This window comes from Aegilops tauschii, chromosome 1 (genome assembly GCF_002575655.3).
Source record: "Aegilops tauschii subsp. strangulata cultivar AL8/78 chromosome 1, Aet v6.0, whole genome shotgun sequence".
Classification (NCBI taxonomy): Eukaryota; Viridiplantae; Streptophyta; class Magnoliopsida; order Poales; family Poaceae; genus Aegilops; species Aegilops tauschii.
The window spans coordinates 76,903,138-76,922,936 of record NC_053035.3 but is presented as its reverse complement, the minus strand read 5'-3'; the positions used below and the strand labels follow the sequence as shown (position 1 = coordinate 76,922,936).

The window sequence follows — 19,799 nt, the reverse complement described above, 5'->3', positions numbered from 1 at the left end:
CGCGGGCCGATCGGCCAGCTGCTGGCCGACAGGGTGCTGCCACCTCACGCGGCTGGCCGGCTGCTCCCTGCGGCCTTATCCTCCCCTTCCTCCCTTCTTCTTCTCCCCTTCCTCCTTTCTTCTTCTGTTCTTTTCTGTTCTTACCTTCTCCTCTCTCTACACAAAATGCCACCAATTTATACACCTAAATGAGCAAGTTTTTCGCGATTTTGGCACCGTGAATGGATTCAACTCAGTTAGGGCAGCCAAAAGAGGTCTCGATCTACTGATGGGGTAGCTCGTGGTGGTCGTGGTGAGCATTTTGGTGGAGGTTGTGGTGGTGAAGTTGGGGCAGTGTGGTGGTGGTGAAGTTGGGGCAGTGTGGTGGAGGTGAAGCTGTTGTTCGTCGTTCTTCGTTGGAGGCGGAGCACCGGCAGTTTGGTGGCCGCCGTTCGCCGTTCTTCGTTCGCACGCACGCTTCAAGGGTATATTTCAGCCCACATTTTATTTTTCGTAGGTGCTCCGGTAGTATTTGTTAATATGTTTCGATGTGAAATAAAGTAGGTATGCGATTATTGTTATTTGCCCCGGTAGTATACGTAAATATATTTAGATGTCAACTAATTAGTTGTGTAAAAATGTGTAGTTGCTCCGGTAATAATCCGTACTATATGTGGATGTCAAGTATTTAGGAGTGTCAGTATTTGTAGTAGTTCCGAAAAAAGGTCCGTAATATAGGCATTCCAGTTAAATATATTAATATGTCAATATTTGTAGTTGCTACGGCAAATATTCGTAATATACTTGTAGGTGTGTGAATTGTATTAGTTGCTCCGTTAATATTCTGTAATATATAGCTAGGTAATATATAGACATGTCTAATATTTGTTAGTGGGGATATTAAGTTGTTGCTTAATACTTGTATTTCGTTGTTGAAAAAAATAGGTGAGTCGAGATGTCCGATGTAGTGAAGTTCAGATTTTACTACGGTCCTGGTACTGTCCAAACAACTGAGTTGGGAGCAGATCTGAGTGAATTTACTCACATAGAGGTGCCAATGAGCGCACCACAAACATGGTCTGTCAGTCAGTTGAAAGAATGGATTGTGGCAAGTTTAGGCCTTGATACGAAACACACACCGTCGGTGTTCATGCATTGTGGACACAGTCAAGTTCAAAAATTTACTTTTATTTGAGGCCAATAGAGGGAGACTCCGATTGGGTGCGGTGGTTACAAGGTTGTGAACGAAGGGGATGCAATCCTATTGCTTTAGTGCTTCCCGTCGTGAAGGAGGTCACTGCACATGAAGGCGAGGGTGGCTACGAAGGACAGAGCAGTCAGGTAGAAGGAGGAAATGCTTATGGTTACGAACAAGGACAGAGCAGTCAGGTAGAAGGAGGAAATGCTTATGGTTATGAACCAGGGTAGAGTAGTCAGGTAGAAGTAGGAAATGCCGATGGTGATTACAATGGCGAGGTGGACGCTGACGAGGTAGATGGGCACATGCAGAACCAGATGGAAGAAGAAGACACCGATGTTGAAAGGGGTCATGCCGATGATTCTGACGAGTCAGATGAAGAAGAAAATGCAGAGGAGGTCTCGAATCCTGCATGGTGGAATCATGACTTATCATCTGCAATGACCGTGAATGATGGACATGATTCAGCCTGGCAATATCACCAGAACAATATTGCGACGGGTGCTATGTATCTGAACAAGCAAGCCCTGAAGGATGCAATAATTAATTGGGCAATGTCCACGCAAAGGGTTTTCACAGCTCAGGTGTCCAGTCAGAAATTTCTGACAATGGTATGCAAGAACGCAGATTGTCCCGCCAGGGTGCACGGCTTTCTCCCTAAGTATGGCACAAGTTGGGTGATAAGTGACTTAGTTAATCACACTTGTCTTATTCCCTGCATCCCTCAAGATCATGCCAACCTTTCATCCACGCTTATTGCTCGATTGTTTTACGATGAGATAGTGCAGGGCAAAGCTATGGAAGTGAAGGCAGTCCAGACAAAAGTCTTCGCCAGGTTCAAGTATAGAATTTCTTATGGCAAGGCTTGGAGGGCTAAGCATGCGGCGCTTGAGAGGAGATTTGGTTCTTATTTTGATGCATATGACTCTGTTGTCCACCTCCTCCACACCCTGCAGCAGCGGAATCCAGGCACCTATATCGATATCCAAGACATGTTCATGCCAGAGTTCCCAACTGTGAGGGTGTTGCATCGTCTCTTCTTCTCTTTCGGTGTATGCATCGAAACTTTCAGGCATTGCCGACCGGTGATATGTGTTGACGGTACTTTTCTCACAGGCAAGTACAAGGGTCAGATCCTCACAGCCATAGGTCAAGACGGCCAAAATCAAGTCGTCCCACTGGCATTTGCTTTTGTGGAGAGTGAGAACATTGAAAGTTGGACATGGTTCTTCAGGCAGTTGAAAATATCAGTTGTGAAGGAGAAGCCCAATGTGTGCATCCTTCATGACAGGCATGCAGGTATACTCAGTGCGATAAGGACACTGACAAACCCAAGCCCTGAGGAACAAGTTCCATGGCAGGACTTGCAGAGCCGTTGGTGCATGCGCCATCTGGGGGCTAATTTCTTCTCGCAGTTTAGAAATAAGAACCTGATGAATCTGTTCAAAAAACTCTGCAAGCAGAACCAGTTATGGAAGTACAATTTGATACGCGACATACTTAATGTGTGCACGCAGAGACACGTGAGGGACAGGAAAGCTGCAAGAGATGCAGCGGTGAGGGCACATGTTGAAGCAGTAGCTGCACAGTTGGCAACAGGAACAGTGGCCGTGGAGGAGGAGCCTGTTGGGCTATGTGACCTGCCAGGCTTTGACACACCTGGTACTAGGAGAAGGCTCGGGAGGTCGATTAAAACCTTTGAGCAGTGGATAGAGCATGAGCCTCTGGAGAGGTGGTCTTTACTACATGACACACATGGAGCAAGGTACGGTGTCATGACAACGAACCTCGCGGAAACATACAACTTTGTCCTCAGAGGAAACCGGGCATTGCCACTTACAGCCATCGTTGAGGGTATTTTCTATGGCACCGTCAAGTATTTCAGAGACAGACGTCAAAAAGCAGAGCAACATATCTTGAACAACCCAAATACACGGTACTGTGAAAGAGTCACGAAGTACATGGACAACAAGATGCAAAAAGCTAGGTCACACACTGTAGTCGCCATTGGTAATCAAGAAAGAAGGTTTGAGGTCCGCTTAGCCAACAACAAATTCGGATGTGCAAATGAGTTGAGGACGCATGAGGTGAAAATTGGCAATGAAGCCTGGCCAACGTGTGAGTGCACATGCAATAAACCGAAATTGCTTCACCTACCTTGCTCACATGTACTTGCTGCTTGCGGGCAGCTTGGAATGGACGCAATATCGTTTGTGTCTCCATTTTTTCTGAAAGAGTCTGTCCTCAATACCTGGACAGGTGAGCTGATGGGTTTTCGATCAATGGGTAATTTCAACAGCGTCAACCCCGCCGAAAGGCGTTACATTCCAAACCCAGAGCATATGCGTACAAGTAGAGGCAGACGGCAGTGTCAGCGCATCCGAAATGATATGGATGAATCTGAAGCAGGAGGTCCGACTAGGCAATGCATTCTATGCAATGAATTTGACCATAGGGACACTAATTGTCCCACTTTCGTCATTGGGCGTGGACGAGGCAACCGGGGAAGAAGAGGAGGTAGAGGCAGTAGAGGAGTAAGGGCGAGAGGAAGAAGCTAAGCTAGCAGTAGTATGCTCTGAATTTGTATTAAGTGTGGCACTATGTTCTGAATTTGTATTAAGTGTGGCACTATGTTCTGAATTTGTATTAAGTGTGGCACTATGTTCTGAATTTGTATTATGTGTGGCACTATGTTCTGAATTTGTATTAAGTGTGACACTATGTTCTGAATTTTTATTAAGTGTGGCACTATGTTCTGAATTTGTAATAAGTGTGACACTATATTCTGAATTTTTATTAAGAGTGACACTATGTTCTGAATTTTGTATGTGCAGGAATGTCGGGATTGTGGTTGCTGAATGGGGACATTGATAGGGGTCATCGTGCTGCGATATGGTATGAGAGCAAGCTTGAGCCTCTGGTCACTCGCACTCCTAAGGAAAACTGGAAGATACACTCAGGATGGCTTCAGCGGTACGTGCTTTATTAATTTGCACACTGACATGCATATTAATAGGTTGAAATGGGCCGGCCTTTTACCTTTCGCGCGTCTGGTTGAGTCTATCCCGGGTGAGAAATGCCTCGCCATCGATGGGTCTTTGCTGAGCTGCTTAGTGGACCGTTGGAGGCCAGAGACCCACACGTTTCACTTCAGATGGAGAGAGATGGCTCCTACTCTGGAGGATGTGTCACTTTTGCTCGGACTACCGTTGGCAGGTCATGCCGTAGGACCGTTGGACGCACCGGCTGGTTGGGAGCGAGCTCTTACACAACGTTTTCATGGTGTTTTTCCGGATGCTCCGGATCCGGTTTGGGAGCATCACGGACCTAAGTATGAGTGGTTGCTAAATTTCCGGGTAATTTCCCCTACCTATTATCTTCAAGTTATCGTGCATACAGTTTTACAGAAAATAATTGCGGCTTACTAAAACTTTCTCTTCGCTTAATGCAGATCCAGAACTTCCGGGCGCCGTTGACTGCGGAACAGATCACTCGGAGCCTGGAGGCCTACTTACTGTGGCTTTTTGGCAAGGTGATGTTCACGGAGAACCATGTCACCACTATTAGCGCGCTCTACATCCCTATGGCACTCGAGATAGCGAGCGCTCAGACGGCGGATCAGATCAGACAGAGGAGTTGGGGTTCGGCGGTCTTAGCGGCTACATACCGAGGTATGTGCAATGGTTGCCAGCTTACATCGAGAAAGCCAGCCCTTCTTGGATGCCCTCTATTCCTACAGCTGTGGTCGTGGGAGAGGTTCTCTATAGGGCGACCAGATATACGTGTTCATGAGCCTATAGACGCCATGTTTGATGCTGACGGCATCGAATGCCTACTTTCGGTCTGTGTTGGACACGTCGCGAGGTATGCACCGTGTTGTAGTTTAATGCAACTTTTTTCTGCACAAGAGATAGTTTGATGCTAGCGGCTACTAACTTTTCTTCTCTGCAGAGACGCTTTGCTAGTGATCAGACCAGGAAGGCATACACAACATTGAACGAGCAGTTCGATGCGTACACCGGGGTCATCTGGAAGCCCTACACGGAAGCAGCCATACAAGCGAGATACCCTGGTGGTATGTCTGTGCTATGCACAAGGGACCGAGATTACTGGATGACAAAATCTAAGATCATCTTCGATGTCTTCGTCGAGGAGATGGCACAACAGAGGGTTATGAGGCAATTTGGTCTTCTGCAGTTGGAGCTACCTCCCCCTATAGAGAACCCGGTGCCAGCACACATCCATAGGTATTAACCAGTTTTTCAATGTTGCATTATCTTTCATAGTACTCCATTCGAAGCTTTAGGTAATTGTTGAACACACACCACAATTTTAGGACGACAAGGAAGGGCATGACCAGGACAACTGCTGACTGGCTAGTTAGGCTAGAGCCGTATGTTATAGAATGGGAGACAGCAAACACAAATCTATGGCACGAGAATCACAATTTCGATCTCGATGAATTCAATCTCTATTTGCGGCGCTACATGACCGGAACACGATTACGCATTGTTGAGTACTCCCACCCAGAGGAGATACCGGATCCTACTCCGTCGGATATGTACCCGAGCTATGATACTTCGGGCTCTAGGCAGTACGCGATAAGATATATTTTCTTTACGTAATGTTGTCACATACTTTGACGTGCAAGAGACAGACATTATTAATCGTCATGGAAATTTGCAGGCTACCTTGACACGCGAACTCTACGACGACGTGACCACCTTTGGACGATCACTATCGTCTGGACCTCTTCTTCAGCATCGTCCAGTGCTACAACCCTTCTTGGAAAGAATTCAGAATAAGATACGGACTATGTACGAGGCTATCACGTGCACCCGGAGAACCGATGTTGTTCAGCACCAGTAGGAGCAGCCGCGTCACTCCATGCACCGACATCAACCACGTCCACGTCTAGCACATCCCACGTCGAGCTTCGTGTTTTCTCCACAGCCACAGCAACACGGTCCCTCGTCGAGCTTCGTGTTATCTCCACAGCCACAGCAGCACGGTCCCTCGTCCAGTTTCGTGTTTGAGCCAGAGCAGACGTCACAGCCAGCAGGTATGTGTCTTCATATTTATTGTTTTCAATATTAATTGACGCGACCTCATTCTTCATGATGAAACGTTCCATCGCGTAGGAGCCTACGGATATCAGGCGTCTATGTCGGCATCACATGATACGTGGGGGAGTGATCAACATCCCGAGGAGAACATACAGGCTCAGATGTCGCAGCACACCCAGTGGATGAACATGTTTTCGACTCCTCCACCAGGCCCCACACAGGATACACAGCATGACCAGGGAGAGTCTGAGATTCCTCCTCGTCACATTAGGGCACCCGACAGGTTGGGATGGTTGCCGCTTCCAGATCCGCCTCCCCTCCAGGCCAGACGTCGTCACTGACGCTTCTATCTATCAGTAGAGACATTACCATCTATTTCTGTGTGAGACTTATGTCTATTCTATGTATGAGACAAATGACTATGTACTTATGTACGAGACATATGCCTACTCTATTTTAGTACTCTGTTATCCGAACTACAAGATCATATTTAGATAGAACATAATATTCATACAACGAGACATTACAAACAACTAGATAGAACTACATCTAAATTAAATGGGACGTAACTGAACTCACAACATACAGCATAAAAACTACATGAAGTCATCATCGTCATCCTCGATCGATGCAGAACTCTTGCCCTTCGACGATGCAGAAACCTTGCCCTTCGATGATGAAGAACTCTTGCCCTTCGACGATGCAGAACCCGGAAGCGGCGGCATGAAGATATCATCTTCGTCCTCGCTCTCCTCAGTCCATAAACATGGATTATTTGCTGCAATCCTTCTGAAAGTTTCACTCTTCGGCACCACTACCTTCTTCCACCTGTCATGCAACCTAAGAAGTTCTTTACGTACCTCCTCATAGGTCCTTTCAGGCCACCCAGACCTATGTAATTGGTGAGCCAACTCATTCATTATGGTGTCACTACCGGTGAGTTCGTCCCATGGAACTATCCTATTATCCATCCTGAAATCGGTAGCTAGCCTCAGAAGAGTCCTGCTCATCCCAGGGTGAAAACTACGATCGAAAGGATAATGGGACATCTCAACTACACTACACTGCAATGCTTATCCACCTCCGTCTGAAGGGGGTTTTATAGGTAGAGAGGAGAAAATGGCGGGAAAGAACGACTGCGGTATGGCGGGAAAGGGTTGGCGGGAAATGGGTGGCGGGAAACGGGTGGCGGGAAATAGTTGGCGCGAACATATAGCGGGAAAGGGTTGTGCGGAATACGTCATAGTTTTACAAAAAAAACCAGGGATCGTTCGAAAAAAAAATGGTGGCATGCACCAGTCGGCCCACAGCAGGCCAATTAGTCCTTGTCGGCCCACTGCAGGCCTATCGGCCAACTGCAGGCCGACTGGACCCTGTCGGCCAACTGCAGGCCGACTGGACCCTGTCGGCCAACTGCAGGCCGACTGGACTTGATCTGGTGGCCGACAGCCCAATCGGCCAGCAGCAAGCTGATGGGCCACCAGTCGGCCTGCTGTGGGCTGACTAGGCTCAGTCGGCCTGCAGCGGGCCGACGGTGTATTATTTTTGAAAATTATTTCTTCAACGTAATATTTGTGTAATTTAATAAAAAATGTATTATTTAAAAAAATTAGCTCCCGCGGCCCTTGCTAGGATCCACCGCGCCTCCATGGCCCTAGGGCCACCGGAGACGAGGCGGACCTACGCCGGCGCCAGCGAGAGGCACGAACCCTAACTTTCTTTCTTGGAGGAGGAGGAGGAGGCGGAGCCCTGGCCGATTTTTTGTTCTTTTCTTGTTAGACCTTTGTGGAATAATTGATAAAGATGGCTGCATGCATCGATTGATGCAGAGGCCGGTGGTTTAACCTCCTCTAAAATAAAAAATAATAAAAAATTTATTTCAGTATGTACCGAAATTAATGAAATTTCAACGAACTTACAAGTAAAAATAAATAAATCAGCTCGTCGATAGTTTACATTCAGCTTCAGAGCTGCAACATCGTGATAGTTCAAGGGAGCGCCTAGAGCCATAGAGCCATAGACCCAATGGCTGCTTTTACTTTTATGGTTTCATCGTCTTAAAGAAAATCTCCACTACAAGGACGACAGAGCAGCAGCAGCTGATAATTGTGTCCCTACATACTTAATCCCCTATGGCATGGCAACCACTACTGAACATTCCAGACAACAAACTGCGACACCTGCTGCTTGCTCCTGGAGCCTATAAATGGAGGTTCCATCATCCGAAGCCATGGAAGGCAAATCCTGACATCTCCTCCCCCGCCACGAAAGCACAAGCATGGCTCGCGCCATGACCGCCACCGCCGGCAACGGAGACGTGTGGGTGGAGAAGGTGGACAAGATCAGGTACGTCTACAAACCCGTCACCAGGCCTTCTGTTTCCCCTAACCCGAGGCCGGCGACGGTGACGAAGAATCTGGCCGCCGCCAACGTCGCCATCTCCAGGAAGAACAGCGGGACGACCCTGGTCCGCGGCGTGGCCTCGCCGGAGGACATCGACGACTACATCGCCAGGAAGAAGAGGGAGTTTGCTCTAGGCCTGTAGCTCAAATGGATTTTAGTACCCACGATGGCATGATCATGGGCTAGGATGCTTTAAATTAATTAACTAGTTAGCTATGAAAGCTGCCTGCTGCGGTTGTGATTATGTATGATGTGGAGTTGGTCATGCTCATGCATCAACTTAATTAGCGTGTGCATCGTAAGTTCTAAGCATGTTTCTTCAGGTCTTGTTCTTTTATGGCTTGTCTGAATTAAATTCTAGTATGTTCCAATGGTCATTTCAGTTTTCTGAATATCTTGAATGGCTATTTTGGATGCTTCATCTCAGCAGGCAGAGACTTGATTACATCAATTTTCGCATGATCATGTGACCCCACTGAGTTTTGTATTCTGCTTTCTGTTGCCCCACGCGAGCTGGAGTGGATAGACACCGGACACCTTGATGCGAATAAAGTATGCAAGATCTTTTGGACTCGATTAAGCAAGAGGATTCCACTCCTTAGGTGATCGAATTGTGATATTCACGCGTAGGCCCTTATCTTATACTAAACGGAGCTGTTTCCAAACATATGTGAATTTGTCTCTAGCTTGCTAGTGAGCATCTCTAGCCTTTCCCCCTAAAATTTATAACTTCTCAAAAAATACTTGTTTGAGAAGCCACCTCTTCTAGCCCTTCCCCAAGACCATTAACTCCTCAAAGTTGCCCCTCAAAACTTCCACCCTCTCTTCAAATTTGAGAAGCTCCTACCAATTCTCCGTAAACCTTCTCTCTCCACCATGTCACTAGATCTCAAGGTGCAACAGTTGGCACGCCGCCGGAACAAACGTGTCACGGCTATAAATTCCTTGCGTTGCCCCTCCTTCCCAGTCAGGGCATTGTTCGAGTGCCCCTCTAGCCCGACCATGGTGAGGACCCGGTCCACTATGTTGACGTAGTTCTCAACGTGACGTTGTGCCAAAATCCAGCAGAGGGCGCTACAATCATCGCCGTGTAGCACACAACCGCGGTTGCCGACTCGAGCTCCACTCAGAGGAGGAAGAGGACAAGGACGAGGAGACGTAGGATGTACGAGGCGACAGAGTGGCACTACGAGCTCACGCTCGGGGAGGAGGCGGAGCACCGCGCTGTCCTCACTGACCGTGAAGCGGTGGAGGAGCACCTCGCCATTGAGGCGTTGGTGGACTCCTAAGCGCGAGGTCGCCGCCAACCCCGCGACATAGAGGGACCTTGAGGCTATGTTCGTCAGAGCCAGCGACATAGAGGGACCTTGAGGCTATGTTCGTGGAGCTTGGCTCTGACGATTCCACGACGAGCCAAGAAGTCGTGGATTTGGAGGGGACACCCACTTCCACGAGGTGTGAAGCTCTAGCAAGGCGCCAGTGATTGACCTCTTCTCCGACGAAGAGTAGATGTATCTCATTTTAGCTGGAATGAAGAGTGCTAGTAAGTTTAATTTAGGTACTTTTATGTTCTATTAACGTGTCTATGTTTTATGTAGAGCGGTTGTTAGTTTAATTTGTAGTCGTTGCTAGGTGGTCCATGGATGTGGTTATAATTTTTATTATTTCTGGTTCTATACTGCTATGGCAGATGATGAATAAATCAAAAGGTTCTCCCGCAAGAAAATGTGGCAGTGTATTGTATAAAATTAACCACTAAGTTATCTAATCTAGTTTCAAATTATGCTTGAGATTACTATTTGTGCAAATTTAAGATTATGAGGAGTAAAGAATTTTGGGAAAGAGCTATGTGCAAAAGGTTTTAAGGGCATCTCCAATGTTGACCCTCAAATCGGATACCGTATCCGTGCACGAACTAATCCACGAACAGTGATGCGGGAGCCGGTCATCCATCCTTGTTCCCTAGATGTCCGCCTCTGTTTTTTTCTAAGACGGAAACACTAAAAAATAATTGTAGAAAATAGCACAATTCATCCATAAATAACATGTAAATATCTCTAGTACAACAATAGTTCAAATGTAAATATTACATTCGAGATAGCGGATACGCAACAAGTTTTTCGAATTCATTAATTCCAAATTCAATGATACTATTTAGAACCTGCACAAGTCTTTTCACGCCTACTGCCAGTTGAGCTTCATCCAACAATGTATATGCATAAATTGACTGCCTTCATTCCTGTAGTACATCTTGGCAACGCGTACAGTCTATACAACATGTAGGGCAACATTGAGTGAATGAATGAATTAAACGACATGTAAAGCGATATGAAGCAAAATTTACGATCTCCATGGTTGATGATGGCCACAACCCAGAGTGTCTCCACTCATGCAACCACACTGCAAAACTTCATTACGGAGTTGTAGACGACGTGTCATCAATGCGATATTGACTTCAGATTGCTTTGATGAATGATGTGCATGTCGTAGGGCGTGAAGTTTTTTCATGCATGAAACGGAACATGCACACGCCGTCAAAAGATCGAGCCCATTGAGTTCCTGCCTACAAAGTTCGCAGGTACGATCAACCACGCATTGCACAATTCATCCTCATTCGCCGAGTACCCTATCATCGTGCTTACTCTAGAAAACAATAAGAAGTTCAAAAAAAAAAACTCAATGGCATTTGACCAAACACCTGTCAAGCGTGGTGTCCGCCATGGACGTCTTCAGCAGGGGGGCGGATCGTACCTGCCTGCGGAGAGATCCTAGGTGGACGGCGGCGTAGTCCAAGGAGGACATACACATTGGTAGGGGCTGCGGATGTCCTATGATGCTTGAGCGACAGCCGGAAAGGTACATCAATGGCGTAAGACAAGGAGGGTGTGGCTGCAAAGCAAGAGGGGTAGGGACGGAGTGAAAGAAAAGTGAGTCGAGTGAGCCGGGGGGTGTCGGAGTCCTACATGGCGGTAGTTCGGACCCGCACCCCCCCCCCCCCCCCCCCCCAATTTTTTTTTTTTTTTTTGCAGAAAAACGGGATGATCCGCGTTTGAATGACAAAACATGCCGGGATGATTTGAGGAGTTAATGGCAAAGAGTAGAGATGCTCTTTGGACGTTTCGTGCGTATATCGCAACATCCGTATCATTTGAGCTGCCGCAGCACGTAATAAACTTTTGCACTTGTAAAGTTCCCCGGTGGTAACCTGGAATACGGACAGATGCTGCACTCCACGTTTCAGGTGACTCACGTCTATCTATGCCACTGCTTTCTAGTACTAGTCCCATCACTTCCACATTTCACGTTTGAACGTACTTCTCATCGGATAACCTTACTGCTTTCCCCGGCAACCTTCTTCTTTCCTACCACCGTACCTTTACCAATAAACCAGAGCAATAAACAAACTATCTATCGAATTTAGTGGAATGTACAACTCACACTTTTCAGATACTGACTATTTATCTAATTTAATGGAATTTTACAGTGGTTGGCAATTTTAGGAACCATCATCCACCCCAATCTGATGATGGTAAAATAAAAGGCATCAGACTGAAAATACTTGAAAGTACTAGTACCCATGGGACTGATATCAAAATTTTGTGGGATCGATACCAAAATCAAGCAAGTGAGATTTTGCAAATCCGGCAAAATGATTTTTTAGTTTATTATGGTAACAAAAAAATCTTGATGTGTGCAAGCCATGCACTTGAGGCTAAGACTTTTTATAGTGAGGACTACTATAAATTATCATAATGCACAAGATCCTAATCTATGACACTACCTTCTCAATGCATAATATTATAAATTAGTATCTTATTGTCATTTCCTTAATGCAATTATAGAATTCCAAATATAAAATTGTGGCTAAGATCTACTATTTTTTTAATTAAAAAATTCGATTGGCTTGCTATGATATTGTATCATAATATGATATATATACTCCCTCGAATCCTTTTTAATTGTTGCTAATTAGTACAACTCTATACTAAATCAGCCACAATTAATATGGATCGAAGAGAGTACTAGAGCTCTCTCACGCATCATTAATTGCAGTGACACATCATAATTTTTCTTAAGTCGCAATGGATGATACTCCCACAGGTCTAAGGGCACGTCATAATTTGCAGATCAATTTGCTTTCATTCAGCCACGTCACAATTTTTGTCCCACCGTTTTCTCCATGCTCGAACAGGTCGAATGGCTTTGCTAGACACATTTTTTTTTTTGCTCATGATCGTCAGGTGTACGTACACGTCGCTTCATCTTGATGAGTTCCTTATTTACGTTATTATGCGGCTCCTTGTCATTGCTACCACCTCATTCTTTTCTTCGAATTTACTTTTTGGTGTTGCATTGCACTAGTCATAACTCTATCAAGGCTTGTCCGACGAAAGAATATCCTTAGCGTAAAAAACTTTTAAAGTGGTCAAAGCTAGCAAAATTGTCGTTAAATGGGGCAATCCAGATGAAAATCCGTTAGAAGGGATAATTAGCCTAAAAATAACAACGTACAAGGTAAAAACTGGAACTCGCTCGAAAACTAATATAAGGATACAACATGTATAAAGCATTGAGATATGTACTTGACAAATTTTGTGGACTTGGGACAATCCTGATACTTTTTTTTAAACAAAGTACAGACGCAAACGCTCATATACACGCGCATACACTCACCACTATGAACGCACACACGCACATCCTACCTCTATGAGCACCTTCGAAAGACTGAGCCGGGATATCATCTTGAAATCTACGAAGTCACCGTAGGCACCTCGTTGTCGACGGGAACGTCTCCTCCCACTAAATGCGCATCGCCGAAAATCCTGAAATAAATCCACGAATAAATGCGAGCATCAGGACTTGAACCTTGATGGGCTGGGGATACCATAGTCCCTCTAACCATCCAACCACAGGTTGGTTACAGAGATGCTTGAACCTTGAATATAAAATTAATGGCGCCTGCAGCGTGTTACATGCTTACTTTTGGGTACTTCAGAACTATGAAGCCAATCAACCCGATCACTTCTCACATGTACTTCTCACAGGTACTGTACCTGACAAATGCAGGTTAGGTCGGGATTCTAATCATGCTATGACAATGATTAATTAATGTGCCAAACTGAAAGTAAAGCCACTAACTAAGCTCCACTAATTTGCAATTGCCCTTGTCTTTATCATCAGGGATGCGGTTTTGCCCGCGGTCACCCAGGGGTACACTGGTGTAGTGCAGTTTCTTCTTCTGATCTAAGTATGGGTGCAACTGGTTGGAGCTGGTCCATGAGATTTATTTAACTGATTCGGACGGGGGTTTAGCAATAAGATTAGTAATGCTTATGTGTTTTTATGTAATCTTTATTCTTGTTGTCAGAGTCCTTTGTGATTTCTTTTTTTTACTGAAATTATAAAATTTGCAATAAAATGGTGTGTGCATCAACCGATGCAGAGGTTGAGGTACGGCCTCACTCTCGAAAAAAAACTCGAGAAATTAGGTCATCAATCTACATAGTCTAGACTCTTCCTTTACACACACGGGATTTTCTTCTCATAGTCGAGATCTTTTCTGGTTCTATACTTGTCCATGCTTAAAGCATGACATCGATGCTAAAACTTGATATTTTTGCACCAGAGGCTCCACAAAGATGCCCAAATGATAAGTAACCGCAATCACTTGCTCATTTTCCATAGCATGTACCAAACGAATTCAGGCAAGAAGTTTATGAGAATATAAAAATGTGGTGAGAGAGAATTTCCGAACAAACATAAACCAAGCGAGAATAATACCACTTGCGCCCTCCCGGCGAGGGACAGGCCAGGGCTGAAAAAAATCCTACCACACCGAATCACTTCCAGCCTAGCTAGCGCTTTGGCCTATAAATGGAGACCATCCGGCATCCATGGCCAAGCCATCATAGCCCAAGCAAAACCACATATCAATACCGGCAGCCCGTCGCCGCGATGTTTCGACGCGCCAAGACCACGGCGATAGCCACGCCACCCTCCGACGGCGAGGTGCGGGTGCATAAGGTTGAGAAGATCGAGCTCGTCCGCAACCTTGTGACCAAGCCGTCGATATACTACGGCGCCAACCCGATGACAGCATCAACCATGAGGCGAGGTGCAGCCGGTCACGGCACGGCTGCCAACACCAGTAAGGCTACCGGCGCCTCGAGGCCGGGGGTCGTGTCCATAGAGGATATTAACAAGAGGTCTGAGGCTTACATCCGGGAGAGGAAGAGGCTCTTCCAGGGTCTGAAGTAGCTCCAGATATATGCAGATGACCTTGCACTACTATTGATCACGTCTACATATATACACCGATTAATGGATGTATGCATGTGTGGAATTTCCCCTCGATGGAATGTAAGATGTGCTATGTAAACGTGCTGTCGTGTGATATCGATCCACTTGTTGCAATTAATTGTGTGTCCTCTTAGAAAGTGTGTAGTCAAGTCCTCTTAGAAAGTGTGTAGTCACATCTTTACTACCAATTATAAATAAACGATTATTAAGTGCAGATATATAAACGAAATATAAATCAGACTTCAGATTGTTTTGGTTTGTTCACTGCTATACTCGTATGTGAAAAGATGATCATAGTTTTATTTCAAAAATCTTGCCAGTGCATTTATATTCTCTTTCTTTGGCGACATATATATCCAGTGCAAACAAGGAGGACTAGCGCTCAAACAAGAGAATCGTATGTAATCAGGCAAATGTCTTTCAAATCATCAATAAAAGGGTTTTCTTGGATGTAATCTTGCGAGTGTCCTTCAAATCGTCAAGAAAGGCCGAGTCCAATCTTTGGGGACCGGCGGATCCTAAGCTTGATGTTGTGAGTAGCCTCGTGCGTGTTGTGAGTACCCAATTTAACATCAAGACATAGTTTTTGCCTCCTTTCCATAGTTTGTTTTCATCAAGACATAGTTTTGTAGACAAATTAAGAAAGTGCCAGTCCTTGATAATGTTGCAACACAATCTTTTCTCGGTGTTGTCGTTGTTGTTCTCCCTGTTAGAAAGCCAGATTCTTTGATTCGTGTTTCGACAGTAAATAAACTGAGTTACTCAAAAATTATGCCCTGTCGACAGACTTAAATATCAGTTCTTTTTGTGAATTACCCCAATTAACTATCAGTTAGACATATAGATTTTTTTGCGAGATAGTTAGACATATAGTTGTAAGGCAAAATTTTTTCCCTCTTTCTCTTCATGGTTTGGCGTACTTGTGAAAATCCATACAAAACAGGGCGAGCAAGGCAATGTGTCATGACACGCTAAATCACCAACGGGGTTTGTTTTCCTAAAAGATATTGGACATTGGTCGATTCTAATTTTCCTATTTAAAAAAAAAATCTGAATTAGATATTTCAATAAAATGAATCCAACTTTCATATTTAGAAATTTTGGATTAGATATTAAAAAAATATAAATTAGATATCAAACATGTGAACCTTGCTAAGATTTTTTTTGCGGGTATAGTCTTGCTAGGCTGACGTGGTGCTTTGTTAGTCGAGAGTAACAGGCCGGGTTCAACGATTTTAGCGCCACCGGTCTCATAGGCTCCTGATTTGGCGCTTAGCATGAGCCATGTTTTTCTTTTTTTGCGGGTATATGTTGACTTGACATGTGGGCCCAATTTATCCGAGGAAATGTTAAATTGGGTAAACAGGACACGAGCAATAATTATGGTGTAAAATATGACACACAATCTTAAAATGGGATAATAGTAAAACTTATTGCAAACGGAAAAAATACCGTGCACAAAAGGGGTAAAATAAAATTCACTTTTTTAAAAACCAAATAATAGCGTGCGGGATCCTTGCCGACCTCCAGATGTCGACTGTCAGGTCAAGTCACTTAGTCAAGTCACCTAGAGCTAGGATACTTGGCGATGCTCGGGGCCTTCTTTTTGGGCAGCCATTTCAACTAAACAAAATCAGCCAGGGAAGTCGTTGGAGCTACCTTCGTAGCTAGGGTGCTCTCAAAAAGAATGCTAGGGCACCATTCTCCTGCTGCCTTATAGTAATTGAACATATAAAGGATGAAGGAGTCGCTACACACAACCGGTGGCTCGAGCGCACCGCACCACGCGAAGAAAAAAAACCACCGCACCGCGACCGCACGTGAGAAAAAACAGCGAGGGTCAAGCGAGCGCACCGCACCACGCGAGGGAAAAGACCACCGCTCCGCCCGTCCGCTTTCTCCTTCATCCCCGTTCCCTCCTCTCCAACCGCCCGTCCTCCTCGAGCCCCACCCCGCGTCCCTCCTCCTCCTCCCTGCTCGCTCACATCGCGGGCGGCGCCACCTCCTCGCTAGGCCCATCTCTGCCCACCCTCTCTTCCTCGCGATTCGGAGCAGAAGGACGGATGCGGCCACCCAGGCGTCGGCGCCGGCGCCGGCGCGGGATTATAGAGGAGAGGGGACATCGATGGCCAGGCAAGGAAGGACGAGGGGGAATCTGGTGGAGGTGATGAGGGAGCTGCTAAGGTGGGGCAGGAGAGGACGGCTCGCCGACAAGCTCGAGTTGGAGGCGGTGAGATCTTTTCCTTCATGCCTTCCCACCTGCTGAGCTCGTTGGTCCTCCTCCCCCCCCTGTGCGGCCGGCTTCGTCCTTCATCGCTCGATTTACGATCAACCCCTGGTACGCCTCCATCCTTCGTCTCTTGCTCCATGGCCCGGATGTTGAGAGAGGGCGAGAGGCGGTGTCGCGGTGATATGCAGGGGTGAGGGAGATGGAGGCGGTGACCTGCAGCTCCTATTGAAGGGGCGGAGAAGAGGGGGTACTCGTGTGAGCGGAGAAGAGGGGGTACTCGTGTGGAAGAAATCGGGAGGAAGCGTTGGCAGTGACAGGTCGTGGATCATCTGTGCTTGTGCAGATTTTATTTCTGTACGGGCGGCGCCACCTCCTCGCTAGGCCCATCTCTGCCCACCCTCTCTTCCTCGCTATTCGGAGCAGAAGGACGGATGCGGCCACCCAGGCGTCGGCGCCGGCGCCGGCGCGGGATTATAGAGGAGAGGGGACATCGATGGCCAGGCAAGGAAGGGCGAGGGGGAATCTGGTGGAGGTGATGAGGGAGCTGCTAAGGTGGGGCAGGAGAGGACGGCTCGCCGACAAGCTCGAGTTGGAGGCGGTGAGATCTTTTCCTTCATGCCTTCCCACCTGCTGAGCTCGTTGGTCCTCCTCCCTCCCCTGTGCGGCCGGCTTCGTCCTTCATCGCTCGATTTACGATCAACCCCTGGTACGCCTCCATCCTTCGTCTCTTGCTCCGTGGCCCGGATGTTGAGAGAGGGCGAGAGGCGGTGTCGCGGTGATATGCAGGGGTGAGGGAGATGGAGGCGGTGACCTGCTGCTCCTATTGAAGGGGCGGAGAAGAGGGGGTACTCGTGTGAGCGGAGAAGAGGGGGTACTCGTGTGGAAGAAATCGGGACGAAGCGTTGGCAGTGACAGGTCGTGGATCATCTGTGCTTGTGCAGATTTTATTTCTGTACGCCTACAAGGTGTTCGACGAAAATCCCAGAAGGCTGGCAGGGGAAGAATGATCTATGTAAGCCATGTGATTTCCTGATTCAGGTGGCTCTACTATATTCCTCATTTAGTAGTTTATCAAGTGATCAGATGTTTTAATCTCGAGAATGTGTTTTGAGAACTGCTTGTTTACCCATTCCTTTGTTTTTAGCTGCAGTCAAGTAATTCTAATAGGAAGACTGTTGGTTCAACTGAAGATGCGGAGTTAGTGTGTGGACAGCTTGTTGGTAGAGTCCATAAAAAAATTCCAACCAGTCATAACCGCCCTGCCTCGCTTCCGACGGTGCTGCTGGTTGCTCAGGTTCCTAGGGGACGTCTCATGGTTGTTATCTATGGGAGGAGAGGATGACATCCAGAGCAGTAAGCGGCACGCTGCCCCAGCCAGCCGTCGTACATGGCCGCGTCGATTTTCCGTTACCTTGCCTCCTGCTGTTCGATTTTCCTCTTTTGCTTACTTCTCCTTCCAGTGTTGGTGCGGGATCGTTCGGTTCATTGTTCATTGTTCCGCTGGCTGCTCAGGTTTGCCAACAACATCAGTTTGTTGTTTTCTCCCAGAGGTGGATTATTTCTGCGGGGTTGAGCTCCTCCATGACCCGATTTCTTACCTTGCTGGTTGTGTCATATGGCAGTCGGCATTTGCTTGATGAATGTTTCAGTTCTACTACTGTTTCACCACCCCACCATGAGCTCGGCCTTCAGCCGTGTTTATTCTCGTTCCTTTCTCTAATTCATTTATATATTTCATGGGTAGGGTATGGATAGCCTGATGAGAGCAGCCCAGTAGCCGCACCTCCGCAACTTTGCCAATGTATACAGTCATCAGTACCATCTCTTTACCGCAGTTTTTGCCTTCCATTTTTTTGAGTTGTTTGATTCATTTCATTTTCCAACTGAATCAACTCTCGAGGTTTACGCATAGCCCTATAAGAAGATCAATCATCGATGACTTGCCGATTTACAGGCACGTAAAAAAAATACATACTTTCTATGTGTTCTTGGGATCAACTAATGTGTGATCGTTTTCTCTTATTTCATTGTTCTTGCTGCTGCATATATCTCTTCATGCATCTGAATCACTGAAAATTGCAGGAGAAAACAGGTTGGGGGGATATGAGGCTATTGGTCTTTATTCCTTCATGTAGGTTGAGGTATTTCGGAGTTGGTTCACTCGGAAAAAAGGTGTGTTGATGGTTTGAGTTTTTGCATCAGCAGCAAGTCAGATTTTTTCTACCGGGGAGCATCAACCTTCTTCCCCCCATGATCGTTACTTTGTTGGCATGAGCTTTCTAGAATGTATTGTCTGATTGTCTCCCATGTTAGCAGATAGGTACTAGCTAGAACACCCTTTTTAATGATGTATTTCATGGATACATTGTGATGGAGCATTAGTTGGCTTGCCTTTTGTGTCACTCACTCATTGACGAAATTTTCAGTTTAGGAGGTTTTGTGGCCTCTTGGTTCAGAATGCAAATAAACAATGTGCGCCATGGTTTGATCAGAATGCAAATAAACTGCAGTTTTAATCCCATGTTTGAAAATGGATTGATTACAAATTGCATATTCTCACGTATATATTTGTAAAAAGAAAATCGTATTAATTTTTTATTAAAAGATTTTGTGTGGGTACCTA

At 46.2% G+C, this 19,799-nt stretch overlaps 2 protein-coding genes and 1 long non-coding RNA gene across 3 annotated transcripts; all 3 read left to right on the top strand.

Moving 5' to 3' along the window:
* Nucleotides 1-8,391: 8,391 nt before the first annotated feature.
* On the top strand, nt 8,392-9,040 carry LOC109733060 (uncharacterized). Its single transcript, XM_020292259.3, has one exon. It carries the CDS (start codon nt 8,522-8,524, stop codon nt 8,786-8,788), a length of 267 nt encoding a protein of 88 aa, XP_020147848.1. The 5' UTR covers nt 8,392-8,521; the 3' UTR covers nt 8,789-9,040.
* Nucleotides 9,041-14,475: 5,435 nt separating this feature from the next.
* On the top strand, nt 14,476-15,060 carry LOC109733061 (uncharacterized). The gene has a single exon (XM_020292260.4). It carries the CDS (start codon nt 14,521-14,523, stop codon nt 14,902-14,904), a length of 384 nt encoding a protein of 127 aa, XP_020147849.1. The 5' UTR covers nt 14,476-14,520; the 3' UTR covers nt 14,905-15,060.
* A 2,479-nt stretch (nt 15,061-17,539) lies between these two features.
* Nucleotides 17,540-19,578, top strand: LOC120973349 (uncharacterized). The gene is made up of 2 exons (XR_012202811.1): nt 17,540-19,130; nt 19,259-19,578. It is a non-coding gene; the product is annotated as an uncharacterized lncRNA (long non-coding RNA).
* The last annotated feature ends 221 nt before the right edge of the window (nt 19,579-19,799 follow it).

Bases quoted from the DNA above. Each gene is read 5' to 3' on its own strand.
- LOC109733060 (XM_020292259.3), top strand. From the start codon at position 8,522: ATGGCTCGCGCCATGACCGCCACCGCCGGCAACGGAGACGTGTGGGTG.
- LOC109733061 (XM_020292260.4), top strand. From the start codon at position 14,521: ATGGAGACCATCCGGCATCCATGGCCAAGCCATCATAGCCCAAGCAAA.